Genomic DNA, 17,466 nt, shown 5'->3' on the forward strand with positions numbered 1-17,466 from the left:
CGCACAGAAAAGCGTCATCGCTGCCTTGTGGGGGCGTACACCCTCCAGTGTGTGTGTGTGGCTCGGCTTCGCGAACGAAAATTTGGGAAGGGCTGTCCCCCCACGTGGGTGTGCCCTTCCAGCCTGCGCAGTGGATTTTAGGTGAGGCACAGCGAGCGCAGAACTGGCCCCACCGTTTAAGTCCTGAGGTTCATCTGCCACGGCCGAGTGAGCTTGGACAGTGACAGTGAAGTCCTCAGGACTAGAACCTACAGCACCCGGCATTTCCCAGGAGGTCTCCCATCCAAGTACTAATCCGGGGCTGACCCTGCTTAGCTTCCGAGATCTGACGGGATCGGATGTCAGGGAGGCATTTAACTGCCCTAGACCTTCCAGTATTGAGGGCAGAAACAACGAAGCACGCAGCTCACCGAGAAGCCGGGGGTAAAGGACGGAGACCCGTGAAGGGGCCACCCGCCCGCCCGCCTGCCCCGCCGCCGCCGCCGCCCAAGGATCACGGACCCGGAGGGCATGGCGGAGTGGCGGGATCTTCTCTTCACGCCTCTGCGCCCCGTCTGCCGAGGCGGCTGGGACTGGCGCGGCGATGGCTGGCGGCACCCGTCGCGCACAGGTGAGGGAAGCACCGCAGGGGAGGGGCACGGATGGCGGTTCAGTCGGGGATATGGCTGCTCTCCTTCCCGGAACGGGCGGCGACGTGCCCCAGGGCAGGCGGCTGCCGGTGGAGCAGAGACTGTGGAGACCAATACTCTTCACCTCACGTGGACCACCGTCCCTTTGGCTTTAGAAAAAGCGTCTCCGCGAGGTGATGGGCGGCTGGCTTGAAGCTAAAGCTCTTCTGTTTCTAGCGGCGTACACAACACTCTCCGTGTCATGAGTGGCGTCTGACGGAATCCGTAAATGGTATCAAGGTCCGTCTGAAAGTTCAGGTGACTTGAGGAGAGAGCATATCGCTTAGCTCTCGGCAAATAGAAACCCCTGGGCTACGGAGAGCTGCTTCGCCAGGGATTTGATACTCTGGTGTCGATACTGATTAGCTTCCCTCTGCTTGTGCAAACGGAGACTTGAGTGATTTTATACAGACAGACACACCCGCACATCTGTATGTATTCTAGTAACCATGAAAGGCAAAAAAGATTGCCCACGCTATGAGCAGGAAATCTCACGGCAGTTTTGTACTAGTGCTGTTTGAATGCCTTGAGGTTAGGTGTACCATGCAAAAAAATATGAATCTGACTTTAGTACATTTTCACTTCTTTTTACCATGATGCTAACTGAAAGGTTTTTGAGGGTGTTTTTTGTTTGTTTGTTGTTTGGGGGTTTTGTTTTGGTTTGGTTTTTGTTTGGTTGGTTTGGTGTTTTTGTTTGGTTTGGGTTGTTTAGTTTGTTCATTGTTAGGGAGTTTTAGGTGTCGGTTTTGTGTGTGTGTTTGATTATTTTGTTTTGGTTTTGGATTCTTCGGTTTTTGTTTTGTAATTTCAAGGTGGACGTTTGTGATTCAGATATTGAGGGTTTAAGAATGGAGTTCGGCTACTATGCATAACCTTGTAAGAATGGATGGTATTTACCACAGATCATCCTGTAGCAACATATCTACTGTATCCATTTCTGTTATAGTTGCTGATAAAAATATGTTTACAGTGGAATATTTGTGAGTATGTCTGTTTATGAATATAATTTTCAAAATGGGTAGCATCTACTTTTACACCAAGGAAAGAATGAGCTAGTGTTTTAAGTTGTGAACATTGGAAGTTAAACTACAAATTCCTGTTACCAAAACAGAATGACCAGTTTTTAGAGTTTCTTACATTTTGGACCTCTCAGAGTAATTGAAGTGTTACCTTATAAGCTCATACTGGTATGAGCCTGAAATGAGTTTAAGGAAATACAATCATAGTGTGTTTAATTTTTTTTTTTTTAAATTGAAAGCATGCTGTGAAGTGATTAAGTCAGTTTACAGACTTTGGTAAGCTCATATTGCGGCATAACAACCTTATTTAAGGGATGTTATATAGTAGTATAAAACCCCACAATAAGCAGAAAACAGATTATGTTTGTACCTGTTTCCTTAAATTTTATGACTTGATAAGGAACAAATGCTAAAGCTTTCTTGACTGTTACGATGTCAGGGATGCAGAGATTGCCCAGCAGTGAGTGTGTTGAAGTATGTTGTCCCAGGAAGTAACCAGAATCAGGAAGACAACATAAGAATCATACAGAACAAGAGCAAGACATTTTTCTTGGAGCTCCACCTTCACTTCTTTTTGTTTTAGTGTTGTAGAAACAAGGAGCAGATAATTGTTACTTGTTACTACTTCCCCCTCCTCCCCTTTGTGACCACCTAAGTGAAAGGTAAAAAAACATATAGTAGTTTTAAAAGACCAGAAGGTGGGCAAGTTTAAAATTTCTACAGCTCATAAAGGCAAAATTAGTTTCAGTAAATATGCCTGTCTGTGCATACACATGAGTATGTGGTACACATAGTACTCCACTCTGGGCTGCAGGTAGTGTTTTCAAAAGGATCTAAATTATTTATGTGCCTGGGCTTCAGTTTCCAAAAGTGTTGTTCTCACCTAAGAGGGTCGATCCCTCATGGACCTGGCAGCTTCAACATCTGTCATCCCAAGGGGTTCTTACCTCTGCATAACTGGAAGAAGGTGCCTCAAATAACAGAAAACAGGTTTTAATGGTCACAAGGCCAGAATTGTCCTTGATTTGTGGTATTGGCTTTAATGTGGGATAGAAGTACAGGATATCATGTCAGGCGAAGCTGCAGCAGTAAGAAGGGAAGGTCAGTCTCTTTACATTGCTTTCAACACCATGCTGAATGTGACTAGTTACAAACAGGATGGCACAGACCATGCTGGACTGCTGTATCTGATCTACAGTGTGGCTCTCATTTGGTCTGCTGAAGCTGAATGAAACCTTCTCTGGGGGAAAATCAGTGGGAACCATGTGCAATAGTTTTCCTACTTCTTTTCCTACATAAATCACTCCCTTCATCCCTCCTTTCTGTGGTTTACATTATAGTAAATTTATTTTTCACTTAGTAGCACTATGTGAACTAGAGAGGTGGGTCCCTCTGCATGTGTCCACCAACAAACCAATCTATACATTTTTGTATGCTGTTGTCTCAGTTTGAGGGGCAAAAAACCAAAATGTTTACCCACAAGCAGAGCAGGGGGTTTCCTCCAGAATAATCATGCCACTTTTTATTAAATTTAAGAAAAAGGAACTTTTAATGAGACAATGGATACAAGAAAGATAACTGTTCTTAACTGATATATCTGGATACAAGAAAAATTCTTAACTGATATATCTATCTATATCTATATCTATATACCTATATATCTGTAGGTATAGGTATAACTATAAACAGACCAGAGCAAAACCGCTTCCCTGATGTCACAGAAAAAAAACCAACAACCCCCACAACAACAACCCCCACACCGGCAAGTTTCCTCCTGGAGAAAAATTGTATTTATGAGCAGTATCAGTGTCACAGCCTGACTGGCGGCTGGGTGAGCTCCCAAATGAACTCTGTCTCTGTGTCTCCTGCATTCCAAATGAAGAAGGAAAACTGGAAACGACGAACCACTGCATGTCCTGGAAAAAAGCAGCTGCAAGTTCTCTCTCCCAGGTCGCTGCCACAGCCGGGGCGGGCAGGCCGTGATGCTGCAAGTAGTGGTGAGACTGGAGCAGAGGCTGGGACCCCAGATGCAGGAACCAGGAGAACAGCCATGGTGAGAAGAAGCGGCTCAGCAAGCAGCAGCAGCAGCAAGAGAAGCAGGAGAAAAACCTTCCCTCCTCAGCGACACATACACACACCCCACTCCTGCATTCCGCCGAGTTAAGAATGGAAAAATGTCCCCAGAAACAAAAGAGACAACCTGCCCCCACCCAAGCAACCAAGGGGAAGACGGTAGCAGTTGCAGTTAACTACTTCTTTTTTGTTAACTACTGGCATGGGTAGTTAGTGGCAGGGGAGAGAATTTACATAATAATTCCAAACTACAACATTGTCCACCCTTAAATTTTTTCTATGCCAATACTCTACATTAAACTTATTTTTTAAAAATATTTAGATGTTTACAGATACAGTAATATGAGCAGTTTATCCAGAGATAAGTTCCTCTTGAGGTATGCGTTGTGTCTTTCCGTCTTTCTGCATCACTCACTAGGTGGAACCAGATTTTTGAGCAAAGACAATCCCACAAATGGGTTTGCCTTTGCCTGAGGCAGGGTTAATACAGACTATTTTCCCTAGCATACCTCTCAGGTGTATTACGGGGACTTTATCTCCATCTACAGTGTGAAGGGGTTCTGACTGGGCAGGACCGGCTCGATTGACAGAGCCTCTAGTGTTGACTAGCCATGTAGCCTTTGCTAAGTGTTGATCCCAGTGTTTGAAAGTCCCTCAAACCAATGCCTTTAAAGTGCTTTTCAACAGTTCATTACACTGTTCAACTTTCCCAGCAGCTGGTGCATGGTAGGGGATGTGATACATCCACTCAATGCCGTGCTCTCTCGCCCAGGTAGCAACTAAGCTGTTCTTGAGTTTCATTATCTGACTCAATTCGCTCTGGAGTGCCATGTCACCACAGGACTTGTTTTTCCAGGTCTAGGATGGTGTTCCAGGCAGTGGCGTGAGGCACTGGGTGTGTCTCCAGCCACCCTGTGGTTGCTTCCACCATGGTGAGCACATAGCGCTTGCCTTGGCGGGTCTGTGGCAGTGTGATGTAGTCAACCTGCCAGGCCTACCCGTATTTATCCCAGCGTCCACCATACCACAGAAGCTTCACTCTCCTAGCCTGATTAATGGCAGCACATGTCTCACAGTCATGGATAACCTGAGAAATAATGTCCATGGTTAAATCCACCCCTTGGTCTTGTGCCCATTTATAAGTGGCATCTCTGCCCTGATGGCCCGAGGCATCATGGGCCCATTGAACCAAGAGCAGCTCTCCCTTGTGCTGCCAGTCCAGATCTATCTGTGATACTTTCACTTGTGCAGTTTGGTCTGCCTGTTGGTTGTTGCGATGTTCCTCATTGGCTCGAATTTTGGGTGCGTGTGCGTCTACATGGTGGACTCCATGAGTCAGTGTAGGGGTAAAGCTTTGGCCATTTCTCTTGTTCAGCAATGTCCAGGGCCAACTGCATGGCTTTGAGCTCTGCAAACTGACTTGACTCCTTCAGTAGCTTCTGCAACTTGACAGGTGGGACTCCATACAGCTGCTTTCCACTTGCGATTAGTCCCTACAATGCGACAGGAGCCATCAGTGAAGAGGGTGTAGCATATTTCCTCTTTTGGCAATTGACTGTATGGTGGAGCTTCTTCCGCACATGTCACCTGCTCTTCCTCTTCATCTGCTAGACCAAAATTTTCACCTTCAGGCCAGTTTGTGATGATTTCCAGGATCCCAGGGTGATTTGATTTTCCCATACGGGCGTGCTGCGTAATCAGGGCAATCCACTTGCTCCAGGTAGCATCAGTGGCATGATGTGTAGAGGCAGCCTGTCCTGCCAACACCCACTTCAGCACTGGTAGTCGAGGTGCCAGAAACAGCTGTGCTTCTGTGCCAATCACCTCTGAGGTGGCTTGAACTCTTTCATAGGCAGCTAGGGTCTCTTTCTCTGTTGGGGTATATTTGGCTTTGAATCCTCTGTAGCCTCGGCTCCAGAATCCAAGTGGTCGGCCTCGAGTCTCACCAGGCACCTTCTGCCAAAGGCTCCAAGACAGGCCATTATTCCCGGCAGTGGAGGTAGAGCATGTTCTGTATGTCTGGTCCTGTCCTGACTGGTCCAAGGGCTACAGCCTGAGCAATCTCATGCTTGATCTGGTCAAAGGCTTGTTACTGTTCAGGGCCCCAGTGGAAATCATTCTTCTTATGGGTTACCAAGTAGAGAGGGCTTAGGATCTGACTGTATGCTGGGATATGCATCCTCCAGAACCCTATGGCACCCAGAAAGGCTTGTGTTTCCTTTTTGCTGGTAGGTGGAGACATTGCTGTGATCTTATTGATGACTTCTGTTGGAATCTGACGGCGTCCGTCCTGCTACTTCACTCCCAGGAACTGGATCTCTTGCGCTGATCCCTTAACCTTACTCTGTTTGATGACAAAGCCAGCTCCCAGAAGGATCTGGATGATTTTCTTTCCTTTCTGATAAACCTCTTCTGCTGTGTCCCCCCACATAATGATGTCATGAATGTATTGCAGGTGTTCTGGAGCTTCACCTTTTTTCAGTGCAGTCTGGATCAGTCCATGACAGATGGTGGGACTGTGCTTCCACAGGTGCTTCGGTTCCAGGTGTACTGCATGCCCCTCCAGGTAAAAGCAAACTGTGGCCTGCACTCTGGTGCCAGAGGAATGGAACAGGACACATTAGCAATGTCAATATTGGCATATCACTTCACTGCCTTGGACTCCAGCTCATACTGAAGCTCCAGCATGTCTGGCACAGCGGCACTTAGCAGTGGGGTAACTTCATTCAAGCCACGATAGTTCACAGTCAATCTCTATTCTCAATCAGACTTATGTACAGGTGTTGTAGTTTGGGATTATTATGTAAATTCTCTCCCCTGCCACTTAACTGCCCAGGCCAGCGGTTAACAAAAGAAGTAGTTAACTGTTGATGGCTGGGGTGGGGGCAGGTTTGTCTCTTTTGGTTTCTTTTTTTTTTGGATTTCTCGAGAGTCTTGGCTCGGCGGAACGGGGGAGTGGGGGCTCGAAGGAGGCAGGCTGCTCTGCTGGTTACTGCTGGGGTTTTTTCCTGGCTGTCTTGCCGCTGCCCACCTCGGACTACTTTTCGTGCCGCGCTGCTGTTGCTACCTGCCTTGGATTTGCTGCTGGTTGCTCGTACCTTTTCTGCTTCTTGGACGGGGAACACAGGGGGAAGAGACTGAGTCCATCTGAAAGCTCACTGCTCGTCTGTTTCGCTGGAGAGGGACTGAAACTCACTCTGCAGCCAGCCGGGCTGTGACAAGGACACTTAAGTATAACCTTTTCTCCCGGAGAAAAAAAACCTGCTGGGTTTTGTTGTTGTTTTGTTTCTTTTGGTTTGTTTTTTTTTTTTCCTCTCTTGTGGTGTTGGGGAAGTGGGTTGTACTAGTCTGTTTACATATATATATATATATATATATAGCAGTTATCCTTCTTGTATTAAAATTCCTTTTCTTAAATTTGATAAAGAGTAGTGTGATTATTGTGGAGGAGGCCCCTCCCCTGCTTGTGGGTAAAACATTTTGGTTTTTTCGCCTCAAACCGAGACAACAGGCCAGATGGGGCTGTTGAAAGGTGAGTGGGTTTTGCTGACCACCTCTTGGCTCTCCAGTTCACAGATCATCTTATGGATGGTATTGCTGACAGTGCACTGTTGTGGTGGCAGTTGGCACCTACTGTTTCTCAACTTTCAACAGTCCAACAGCAGAAGGACTTTCTGAGAGACCCGGCAATGAGTTCAATTGTTCAATCCCTTCTGTCTCTGCAGTGGCTATTCGAAAAGCCCATCTATGTCCTTTTGGGTCCTTAAAATATCCATTCCTGAGACAGTCAATGGCCAGGATACATGGGGCGGCTGGGCCAGTCACAATGGGGTGTCTCTGCCAGTCTCTCCTGGTCAAGCTCACTTCAGCTTCTCGCACAGTCTTCAGATCCCCCCTTTCACCCCAGAAATAGAAATAGTTTCTGAGCCCACATGTCCTGATGGCATTAATGTGCATTGAGCGCTGGTATCAACCAAAGCCTTATACCTTTGTGGGTCTGATGTGCCAGGCCATCAAATCCACACAGTCCAATAGACACGGTTGTCCCGTGCCTCTACCTGGCTAGAGACAGGGCCCCCCTGGTCTTGGTCCTAGCAGTCGGAACTTTTCTCGATGAGTACATCTGGCAGGTGCCCTCCTGTGGGTCAGATTCTTGCCCATGGGAAACTGGGACTGCTCTTACTGTCACTGACCTTCTTCCATTCTTCTTCAGTTTTTGTACTCGGGCTGCAAGGACACGGGTGGGTTTCCCATCCCACCATCCCATGTCTTCTCCATGTTTGGCCAGGAATTACCACATCTCGGTTCGTGACGTCTGTCCACTTCTTCTGATTGGATGGCGTCTGGCTCTGACTTCAGAGGTTCTCATTCGCACTGGTGTCACTTGGAGGCCTTCCCTAATCTCTGCTCTAATCTCCTTTTAAAATTTCTTCTGCTTATTCTTTACCTCTGCAACCAATGTCTCTACAGCAGAAATACGGGCCTGCATTGGGCTGTGGGTCATGCCTTCATATATCTGGAGCTTATTTGCTACAGCGCCCACTGTTTCTTGGTTCTCTTCTCTATACATGGATGCCAGGAAATCGGTGTATTCAGCTGGCCCCATGTGTGAAAGGCTCCACCACATATGTGGTGTGCATCTGACCTTGTCAGGGTCCTTATTGGTTTGTCCTCCCCTTCCAAAAAGCACTTCCATCATTGCCATCTCCCTCAGACATAGAATTCTTTCTTCCATGGTCTTCCAAGTCTTCTTAATGTGATGTTCCTGTAGGATTTCTCTATAAACAAACTTCTCTCTTACACTCATTAGAAGTCATGCCCAGAGTGAAAGGGGCTTTGATTCCCTTGCAAACACCTGTTCAATAGCCACATCCTGGGCCAGAGCCCCCAAAAACCTGGCTTCAGCACCATCCAGTTGTAGGGTTTCACCCATAAGGTCCCAAACTCGGATCAACTAAGTCAGGATGGGCTCACCTGTGTGTCGGGCAATGTCTTTCCATAAACCACGGAGGTTATCAAATGACAGTGACTCAGTGATGACCTCTGGCTCTGGGTCTGCTTGCTGTGAAAGTGCAGTGGCCCCCTCATCATCTGCTGGATGGACTGGTTTGGTCTTATATTTCCTTTTCTGGATAGGGGCAACTTCCATAGGCTTGGCCTGTCCTCCTGGTTTAGCTTCCTCTTGCATCACTGTGACGTCAGAGGTTTTACCCTCTTCCTCTTTTTTTTAGCCCCGTCCTGTGTCACTGTGACATCAGAGGTTTTACCCTCTTTATTTAGCCCCATCCTGCGTCACTGTGACATCAGGGGTTTTACCCTCTTCCTTCTTCCTCTTCATTGTGACGTCAGGTGTTTCATTCTTTTCCTTTCCCCCCTTCACTGGGACATCAAGGATTTTACTCTCTTGCTTTTCCCCCTTCACTGTGACGTCATGGGTTTTACTCTCTTTTTTTCCCCTTTCACTGGGCTAGGCTTTTGAATGCATTCTCGAAAAACCCTGGCCCTACCTTCAACCATACTGTAGGCCACAGGGATACAACCTTGCAGAAAACCCATAAAGAGCAAGATATCTCTGGCATTTAGAAAGAATTTAACCATCTTAAAAGCTGTTGTAGCAGACCTGAAGGGGGAGTGGATGAAGGGTTCGGAGAAAACACTCTCCCGTGTTCATTCCCAAGGGTCAGCACTATTATCACTAAATCCCCAGAGGTAGCAGCTTAGATTAGTGCAGGAATACACCCTTGTGAACACCATCCAAATAACACCCATAGGCATTGAATTCATAGCACCATAAATCCAGAGTAAGAACTCAATAATAATTGCAGCTATTTGAGTTTTACTCATTGATTTGTCAATCATTGATTGAAGACTTAAACCTGCCGCTCCTTTTGGCATGAATTTCTACCAACAAAAGGCCAATATATTATACAGGATGGTCCTGATGGACCCTAAACTCAATACACACATGGTGGCACAAGAACAGTTATCCTTCTTTGTTCACAAGCCCCACGTTGGGTTGCAAAAATATGTCTCAGTTTGAAGGGCAAAACCCCAAAATGTTTACTTACAAGCAGAGGAGGGGGTTTCCTCCAGAATAATCATGCCACTTTTTATTAAATTAAAGAAAAGGGACTTTAATCAGACAATGGATACAAGAAGGATAACTGTTCTTAACCTATCTATCTATCTATCTATCTATCTATCTATCTATCTATCTATCTATCTATCTATCTATCTGTAGGTATAGGTATAACTATAAACAGACCAGAGCAAAACCGCTTCCATGACGCCACATTAAAAAAAAACAACAACCCCCACAACAACAACCCCCACACTGGCAAGTTTCCTCCGGGAGAAGAGTTATACTTATGAGCAGTATCAGTGTCACAGCCCGGCTGGCGGCAGGGAAAGCTTCCCTTCTGAGCAACACACACACACACACACACACACGCACACTGCTCCTGCGTTTCGCCGAGCTAAGAATGGAAAAATGTCCCCAGAAACAAAAGAGACAACTTGCCCCCACCCAAGCAATCAAGGGAAAGATGGTAGCAGTTGCAGTTAACTACTTCTTTTTGTTAACTACTGGCATGGACAGTTAGTGGCAGGGGAGAGAATTTACATAATAATTTCAAACTACAACAGCTGTCCAGGGAGTTGGAGGTCCAAGTAGGGTAATCCAATTTTTTGAGAATTGCAGTAATGAGTTTGAGACTCCTCAGGCAGTTCACAGGAGAAGAGGAAGCTTAGGTGGCCACAGATTGGCAAGTTGTGATCTCTATTCTTCTCAGACTTGCTCCATCAACTGCTGTGTAAACCTTCTCTGATTCTTGTAATACATAAACATGTTTCTGTGTAACATGCATTCTAGGTAAAACCTTGTGATGCACCGTGTATACTTTCATGTCCTAGTTTAAGGAAAACCAAAGTGTTTACCAAGATTACAGGAGGGGACTCCTCAATAACCATTAAATATAAAATATTTATTAAATATAAAAAAGAACTTTAATTAGAAAATGTATATAACAAAGATAACTGTTCTTAACTACTATGTGTATATATAGATAAAGATATAACTATAAACAGACCAGAGCAAACTACTCCCCTAGCACTAAGAAAAAACCCCAACCCCCTAGAAAAACCTGTAATTTTCTCCCTGTGCAATGATGTTTATGGAAAGCAGGTGGCAGTGTCGCACCTTGGGTGGTCGCAAGGTGAGGTCTCAGCCTTTTCCCAGCGAGGCAGAGACAAGGGGGAGTGTATGAGTCCCATGAAGGAGGTATGAAACATTTTCCATGGAGAAGAGTACTCTTTCCTTGTACTTTGTTCAAAGAAGGAAATGCTAGAAGTTGAGGGGTGGTGGTAGTTCCCAGAAATTTTCTTGCAGTCAAAGTTGGTCCCCCGGAAAAAGGTCTGCAGTGTGTCCTGAAGCAGCTGTGACCCTCCTCTCTCTCCTCTCTCTCTGAAGCTCAGGGTGCCCAGAGATGGAGTGGGGAAGGGGAAGAGCAGAGTTAGAAGGAGCTCTCACCAGCTCAGCAAATGGTGGCTTTAGTCCAGCAGCTGCTCAAAACGAAGTGAAGCCAGCACACAGAAAAAGCCTCTCCCTCTCCTGGGTGCTGGGTGTCTGTTTCTCACCTCTGCTCCACCATTAATTTGGAATCTAGAGTCGTCATTTACTCCTTTGTTCTTGGTCCTGGTCCTTCAGCTCCCCAAACCTTTGTGTTGGTAGGAAGAGAATAATTCCCTGAAGGACCCCTCCCCCACTACCTTTCCTTTTTTGAACCTTTAACATTTCAATTAGCAGTTCTTTTGCTTTACATTGACACCTCTTAACATTTTACCTCTGTTTTTGAGCTGGTCATACTTTTGCCTCTCAGTCCTAAAGGAAGAGAGACCCCTTTGAGGCGCTATAGTGCTTATCCTGCAAGAAAAACAGGATGTATCAAGTACTTGTCATCGTCCTTTTTTTAGGACTGTCATTGCGTTACATGTTGCTGTAGTGCAGTTTCTGGTACATGCTGTTTTGAGTTGTACAGTTCCCTCAACCCTAGACACCATCATATGAGAACAGAAGGAGATACCCAAAAGCAGTTGCTGGAGTTTCTAGCTGTTCTTTTCACTAGGACAGAAGCTGGGTGCTGTCTCGCTGTACATTGATACTGTTTCCAAATCAAAAGTCCTTAGTTTGCTAATGAACTTGGTGCTTGTGTTTTTTCCTAATTATTAAGTCTCAGTGTTGTCAGTAACTAAAAACTCTGCACAGGAACTGTATCTGGGCAGACACTCATCTCCCAGCATTTGGTGCTGTCAGTTCTTAAACTTGGTAAACACCATGGTTGCACATTGCTTTCAGCCTTGTGGTGTGAAAAAATTAATATATTTTCATTACAAAAATGGTTTCCTAGCTCCCATGTAGTGCCAGGGATTATACATCAGCAATGGCCTATTGTGACTGTAATGGCAGTCGGTCTAGGCTACATGGCTGAGGTCAGGTTATGCCTACATAGGGTGGCATGATTTCAGGTTTGATCAGTCCTACTGCTATAAATTAGTGGAATTAATTATGTTATATTGGTTTATATAACCCACGAAGAGGCATATCAGAGCTTCTACTAGTACATCTCAAGTGCTTATGAAATGCATTGTCTCTCTGCCTGCCAGCCAAGTGTTTCAGAAAGATTGGGTGACTGTGCTGTGCAACCTCAGCTCTGTTAGCTTGTACTGTCCGTTCTCCTTGCGGCACCCTCCTTGCCCATGCTCTGGCCTTTCCCTCATCCCTTGTGCCAGCATAGCTCATGAGACCATCTGAACACAGATGCAGACAGGCATCTTGCTGAGCAGAGAGTGGTGCTGGAAGGTTGCGTGCTGTTTGGAGCTGTGACCTGAGGGAGAGGAGTTGTCATCGTGGTGGAGCAGACAGGTGAGAATGTCTGGGGACATATCCCAGTCTGCTGGGAGCCAGCAGCTGCAGCCCAGCTTTGTTCCAGGAGGGCAGCGGTGATGGCTGTTAAGTCATCCAGTGCAGACCGACATGAAACAAAACCACAGCTGCTCCTCACTGCCTGGTCACAGTGAATCCAAATGTTTGGGGTTGCCTTTGGCTGCTGCTGCAACCTACAGTGCAATAAAGAAACAAGGGGATGAGCCTGGCGTCACAGAGTGTGTCTAGGACATAAGGCTGAAGCAGCAGTAAGACCTCATCGAGAACTCAAGGGTGTGTTTGGGTGGCATGTGGGGCAGAGGTAGGAGGATGTTTCTGTCCTTGCAGTCTCTGGTGGCTGCTCCCAGGCCATGGTTGGCTCTTCCTCCAGGTGGTTTGAGGTGAATGCTTGTGGGTCTGTGATATTTGTTGGGTTAGTGACATGGCTTACATTTAATAATGACCCAGCATTGAAAAGGAAACCTTTTTTGTTTACTAGATGGTGTGGAGGGAAGAGCTGAGGAGAATGGTGAGACATGTCCAGGTGGGAAATGGAGAGGTGGCATGACCATATCTTCAGCCTCTTTAGAAACCACCTGACCTTCATCTTCCTTTGGAAAATGCAATTTCAGTCCTGTCTTGTAGGGTGTACAAGGGCTGCTGTCAAGCCCATGAAGATTTTGTTACTGCGTGGGACAAGCAATAGAGGAAAAACAAGAATGCTGATAGGAGTGGCAGTCATAATGGCTACAAGTGTGTGTATCACTCACATCATGGAATCATAGAAGTATAGAATGGTTTGGATTGGAAGGAACCTTAAAGATCAACTAGTTCCAACCTCCCTGCCACAGACAGGGACACCCTCCTCTAGACTAGGTTGCAGACTGCTGTCAAACTGTGCCTTACTGGACCCTTCATGCTTCACCCAGCTGAATTTTGCAAACTGCATTTGCTTTCCATGTTAGATATATCTGTTCTTCAGAGAATCACCTCTCTAGTCCTGTGTTGTGAAAATATAAAACAAGGAAAAGAAACTCTGAAATGTACTGTTAGTTAATTTTCTTCTCTTCCATCTCCTGGTTTAAACTAGAAGATCTTTGTGCTGTGTGATTTTGGATGCTTTGATGAAGAAATGCGTTTGTAACAGCAGTGGGTTATTGACCTTTGTGGTTGCTCAGTGCTGGATGGATGAGGCATAATTTCAAAAAGAGCAAGTTGATTAGCTCTTTGCTAAGACCAAGTGCTGAAAAAGTAAGAAGAGCCACCTTTCAATGATCTCAAAGTGGAAATCTGAACAATAGTTTAAGCATTGTATTGACCCTCCGAATAATACAACTGATACATCATTTTCTTACAGCTGCCTGGATTTTTATTTCTTTAAAATGATTTTCAAGATCAAGTTCATATCACAGAACTTGCCTTGAATATTAGCGATTTTCTGATTATATTGCATTCGTTCATAAAAGAAGACCAAATGCTTGATTTTGTTTGGGACTGACCTCCAAAATCCTGTCAATTGAGACAGATAGGGGTGTCCATTAAGAAAACCGGGCAGATTTTGTCTCCAAAAGAGACATAGTAAAACAAGGCCATTGTTAATTTAAAGATTTGTAACGATTTGCAAATACAGTTTGAATAATTTGCTATTTTTTGCTCTACAGTGGTGCCTGCTCTTGGCTGTCACAAGTTTTGGGCATTTCTTACAATTTATTCTGCCATTTGGACAGTTTTCCATCAACTCAAATCTTTACAAGATGTCTTTCTTGTATCTTCCTGTATGACTGACTTCCTTACTAATCTTATGCTGGTTGTTGAATTTCCTTTGTAATAGATCATACACAGTATTATGCTGTATTTTAAATCTGCCAAAGTAACACAAATGTAAGTTTTTAGCAAGGTGGTTGCAATCAGCCCTATGCACAGATTTTTTCATTGCCTGTGTGGGCCACAGTTATGAAACAGGGAGGTCCAAACTTTCTCAACAGTTTCCATGCTTCTAGAGCAGTGGGGTTTGGAGCAGTCAACTTTAGGTTGGCTACTTTAGGCTGAATTATGTGTCACATCACAGAGACTTTTTGCATTTCCAGTTGGGGAATGGACCAGGAAACCTGTTTCTAAGTAATTTGCAGATGTCTAATGCCAGTATAGGATTTCTAGCTATGTTTTTGGAACCCTGTCACGTGAAAAAGAGGGGCAGATTTCGTGTCCCACTTGTATTAATATAAAGCTATTAGCAATAAGCGTCCCCAGAACGTCGAAGTCTTATGAACCCAGCACTGTCTGCCTGACACTGAGCAGAACACAGGCTGCAGGGGTCTTTGACACTCTGCTGTGAGACTTCACTTAATAGACAGAAAGAACTTTCTCTATGGCAGCTCCTGAAATAACTTCTATTAATATAAGTATGTGACAGCTATTGTGGGTTTTGTGTTGCCGGTAATAACGTTTAGCTGTATGGTTGTAACTGATGACAAAAAACACATGAAACCAAAAGAAAGCAGCACGAAACATACTCTACAGACAAGCACACCAAACAAGTTTCAATACAGAACTTGAGCAGTTTATCCCCCATGACAGACTGGACAACCCAGCCCACGGAAAGGGAAACAGGGCCCCCGCATCTTTAAGCTTGCTTCAAGAAGAGCAGTAATCAATAAGAAAGAATGGAGCAGCCGTTAGGAGAAGCAGGTAAACACATTGATACAGAAGGGCATAGTTTTGAGAAAAGTACCAATCCAGCTGCGTGGTAAAGCAAGCACACCCTAGCCATTGACCAGTGATATTCCTGTACTACTCGTGGACTCAGAAAGTATGCGATATGTGTGTGTGTAGTATAAACAATAAATCAGAGTACTGACTATACATCTATGAAGGACACGTCTTTGACTCTCGCGCCCAAACCTTTGAGAGCTCAAAAAATATTGACATTTTTACTTTATGCCTATAGAATAATGGTATAGCTAAGTGAAATTAACATCAAAGTAGCTGTGAGGTAAAATTGAAAGTGTATTATAAGGGTATAAGGTACTTTATAATGTATAACATAACAGGCATGGTATAAGGTATAAGATAGAATGTATAAAGTACTAGATGTTGTAAGAGAGTAAAGTAGAAAATACAGAATATAAAGTATAGAGAGTACGTAGTTTTTCACCCCTACATTGTTCGAAGAGGTGGGAGGAGACAGGGCAGCTCCTCTCAGCTACCCCCACAGAGTCGAATGGTATTTTCTCCCCAATTTTTGCTCATGCCAAATCTCTTTTATACCATTTTTTCTTAGGTGGTTTGAGTGGCTCTAGTCAATAATTGGTTTTGGGGTGATAGACAGATGACATAGGCCTGAGGGTTGCCTCTCTGTGTTCCCAGAAGATGTGGCAAAGGGCGGCTATGCCATCTCCACAACACTCCACCCTTTACTAATCTTACCATTCTGGCTTTAGCACTTTGGGAAAGCCATTGGGATTCCTTTGTCCGCTGACAATGGTTCTGGGAGTACCCCTCCAGGGAGATGAGGGGTACCCCTCAACTCATCAAGAGCTTATCATAGCTATGACCCCACAAACCCGTTTCAAGGATAGGGCTGAGGGATTAAATTGTGATTTGACATTTCTTGTAATTAGCTCCTTTGCAAAAACTGAGCTGTTGTCAGCAGCGTTAAGGCCTATGTGGCCTTTCCCACCAAGTCTAGTGCCATGGGCTCTGCAATGGGACAGGATAGTCTGCTCAGATCTTCCAGCTGCAAACCAGGAGTGCCTCTGTGAGCACATGCATCCCAAGATGGGCTTGCTCCTGGTAAAGTGCTATTTGATATGCTTTTCTAAAACGTTGCAGCTCAGGGATAGCAGAAAGCCTTAACTGTTTACTTAATAAACTTAAAAAGTAAAAAGTAATAAATTAATAAAAAGTCTAGCACCTCAGATTGGGCTAAGCTTTCCATCAATTTGCTAGCTCTGTGCTTCAGGAGCTAAGCTGGAGCTTCTTTGACAAGGAGAGTTTTGGGTTTAGTATTTCCTGTGTTTTGTTGTAATAGCCCCACTGAAATTTGCATTCAGAAATATTCTTCCAGTTTTGTTGTGTGGTCTACTCTGGGATCCGAAACACCATATTGTAAAGCCCATTAAAGTCAAAGAGTTTTTGTTTTATTGGGAAAGCTTTGGATCAAAATATTGGAAACAGTTTTATGAACCTTTGATGTAAGACCCCAATCCAGAACAGCACTTAGACATCCATACTTAGCTTTTAAGTGCAGTTGATGAATTCTGAAAGAAAATCTTAGAATCATAGAATCAATTGGGTTGGAAAAGACCTCTGAGGTCATCAAGCCCAACCCTTGGTCCAACTCTAGTCTGTTCACTAGATCATGGCACTCAGTGCCATGTCCAATCTCAGCTGAAAAACTTCCAGGGATGGTGAATCCACCACCTCTCTGGGCAGGCCATTCCAATGCCTGATAACTCTCTCTGGAAAGAATTTTTTTCTGATATCCAACTTAAATTTCCCCTGGCAGAGCTTGAGCCTGTGCCTCCTTGTCCTGTTGCTGAGTGCCTGGGAGAAGAGACCAACCCCCACCTGGCTAGAACTTCCCTGCAAGAAGTTATAGATGGTGATGAGGTCACTTCTAAGCTTTCTCTTCTCCAGACTAAACAACCCCAGGTCCCTCAGCCTCTCCCCATAGGACTTGTGCTCCAGTCCCTTCACCAGCCTTGTTGCTCTTCTCTTGACCTGTTCCAGCACCTCAAAATCTTTCCTGAACTGAGGGGCCCAGAACTGAACACAATACTCAAGG

At 45.0% G+C, this 17,466-nt stretch overlaps 1 protein-coding gene across 2 annotated transcripts in view; it reads left to right on the forward strand.

Annotated features, from left to right (window-relative positions):
- Window positions 1-502: 502 nt before the first annotated feature.
- The window catches only part of LOC139685100 (transient receptor potential cation channel subfamily M member 6-like), a 46,281-nt gene continuing 29,317 nt past the window's right edge, over window positions 503-17,466 (forward strand). For both annotated transcript variants that reach the window (XM_071581696.1, XM_071581697.1), the window contains exon 1: window positions 503-610. In XM_071581696.1, the coding sequence (XP_071437797.1) occupies window positions 584-610 (27 nt within the window). In that variant the 5' untranslated portion in view covers window positions 503-583. The remainder of the gene's footprint in view (window positions 611-17,466) is intronic.

The sequence above is a fragment of the Pithys albifrons genome, chromosome Z, assembly GCF_047495875.1.
Source record: "Pithys albifrons albifrons isolate INPA30051 chromosome Z, PitAlb_v1, whole genome shotgun sequence".
NCBI lineage: Eukaryota > Metazoa > Chordata > Aves > Passeriformes > Thamnophilidae > Pithys > Pithys albifrons.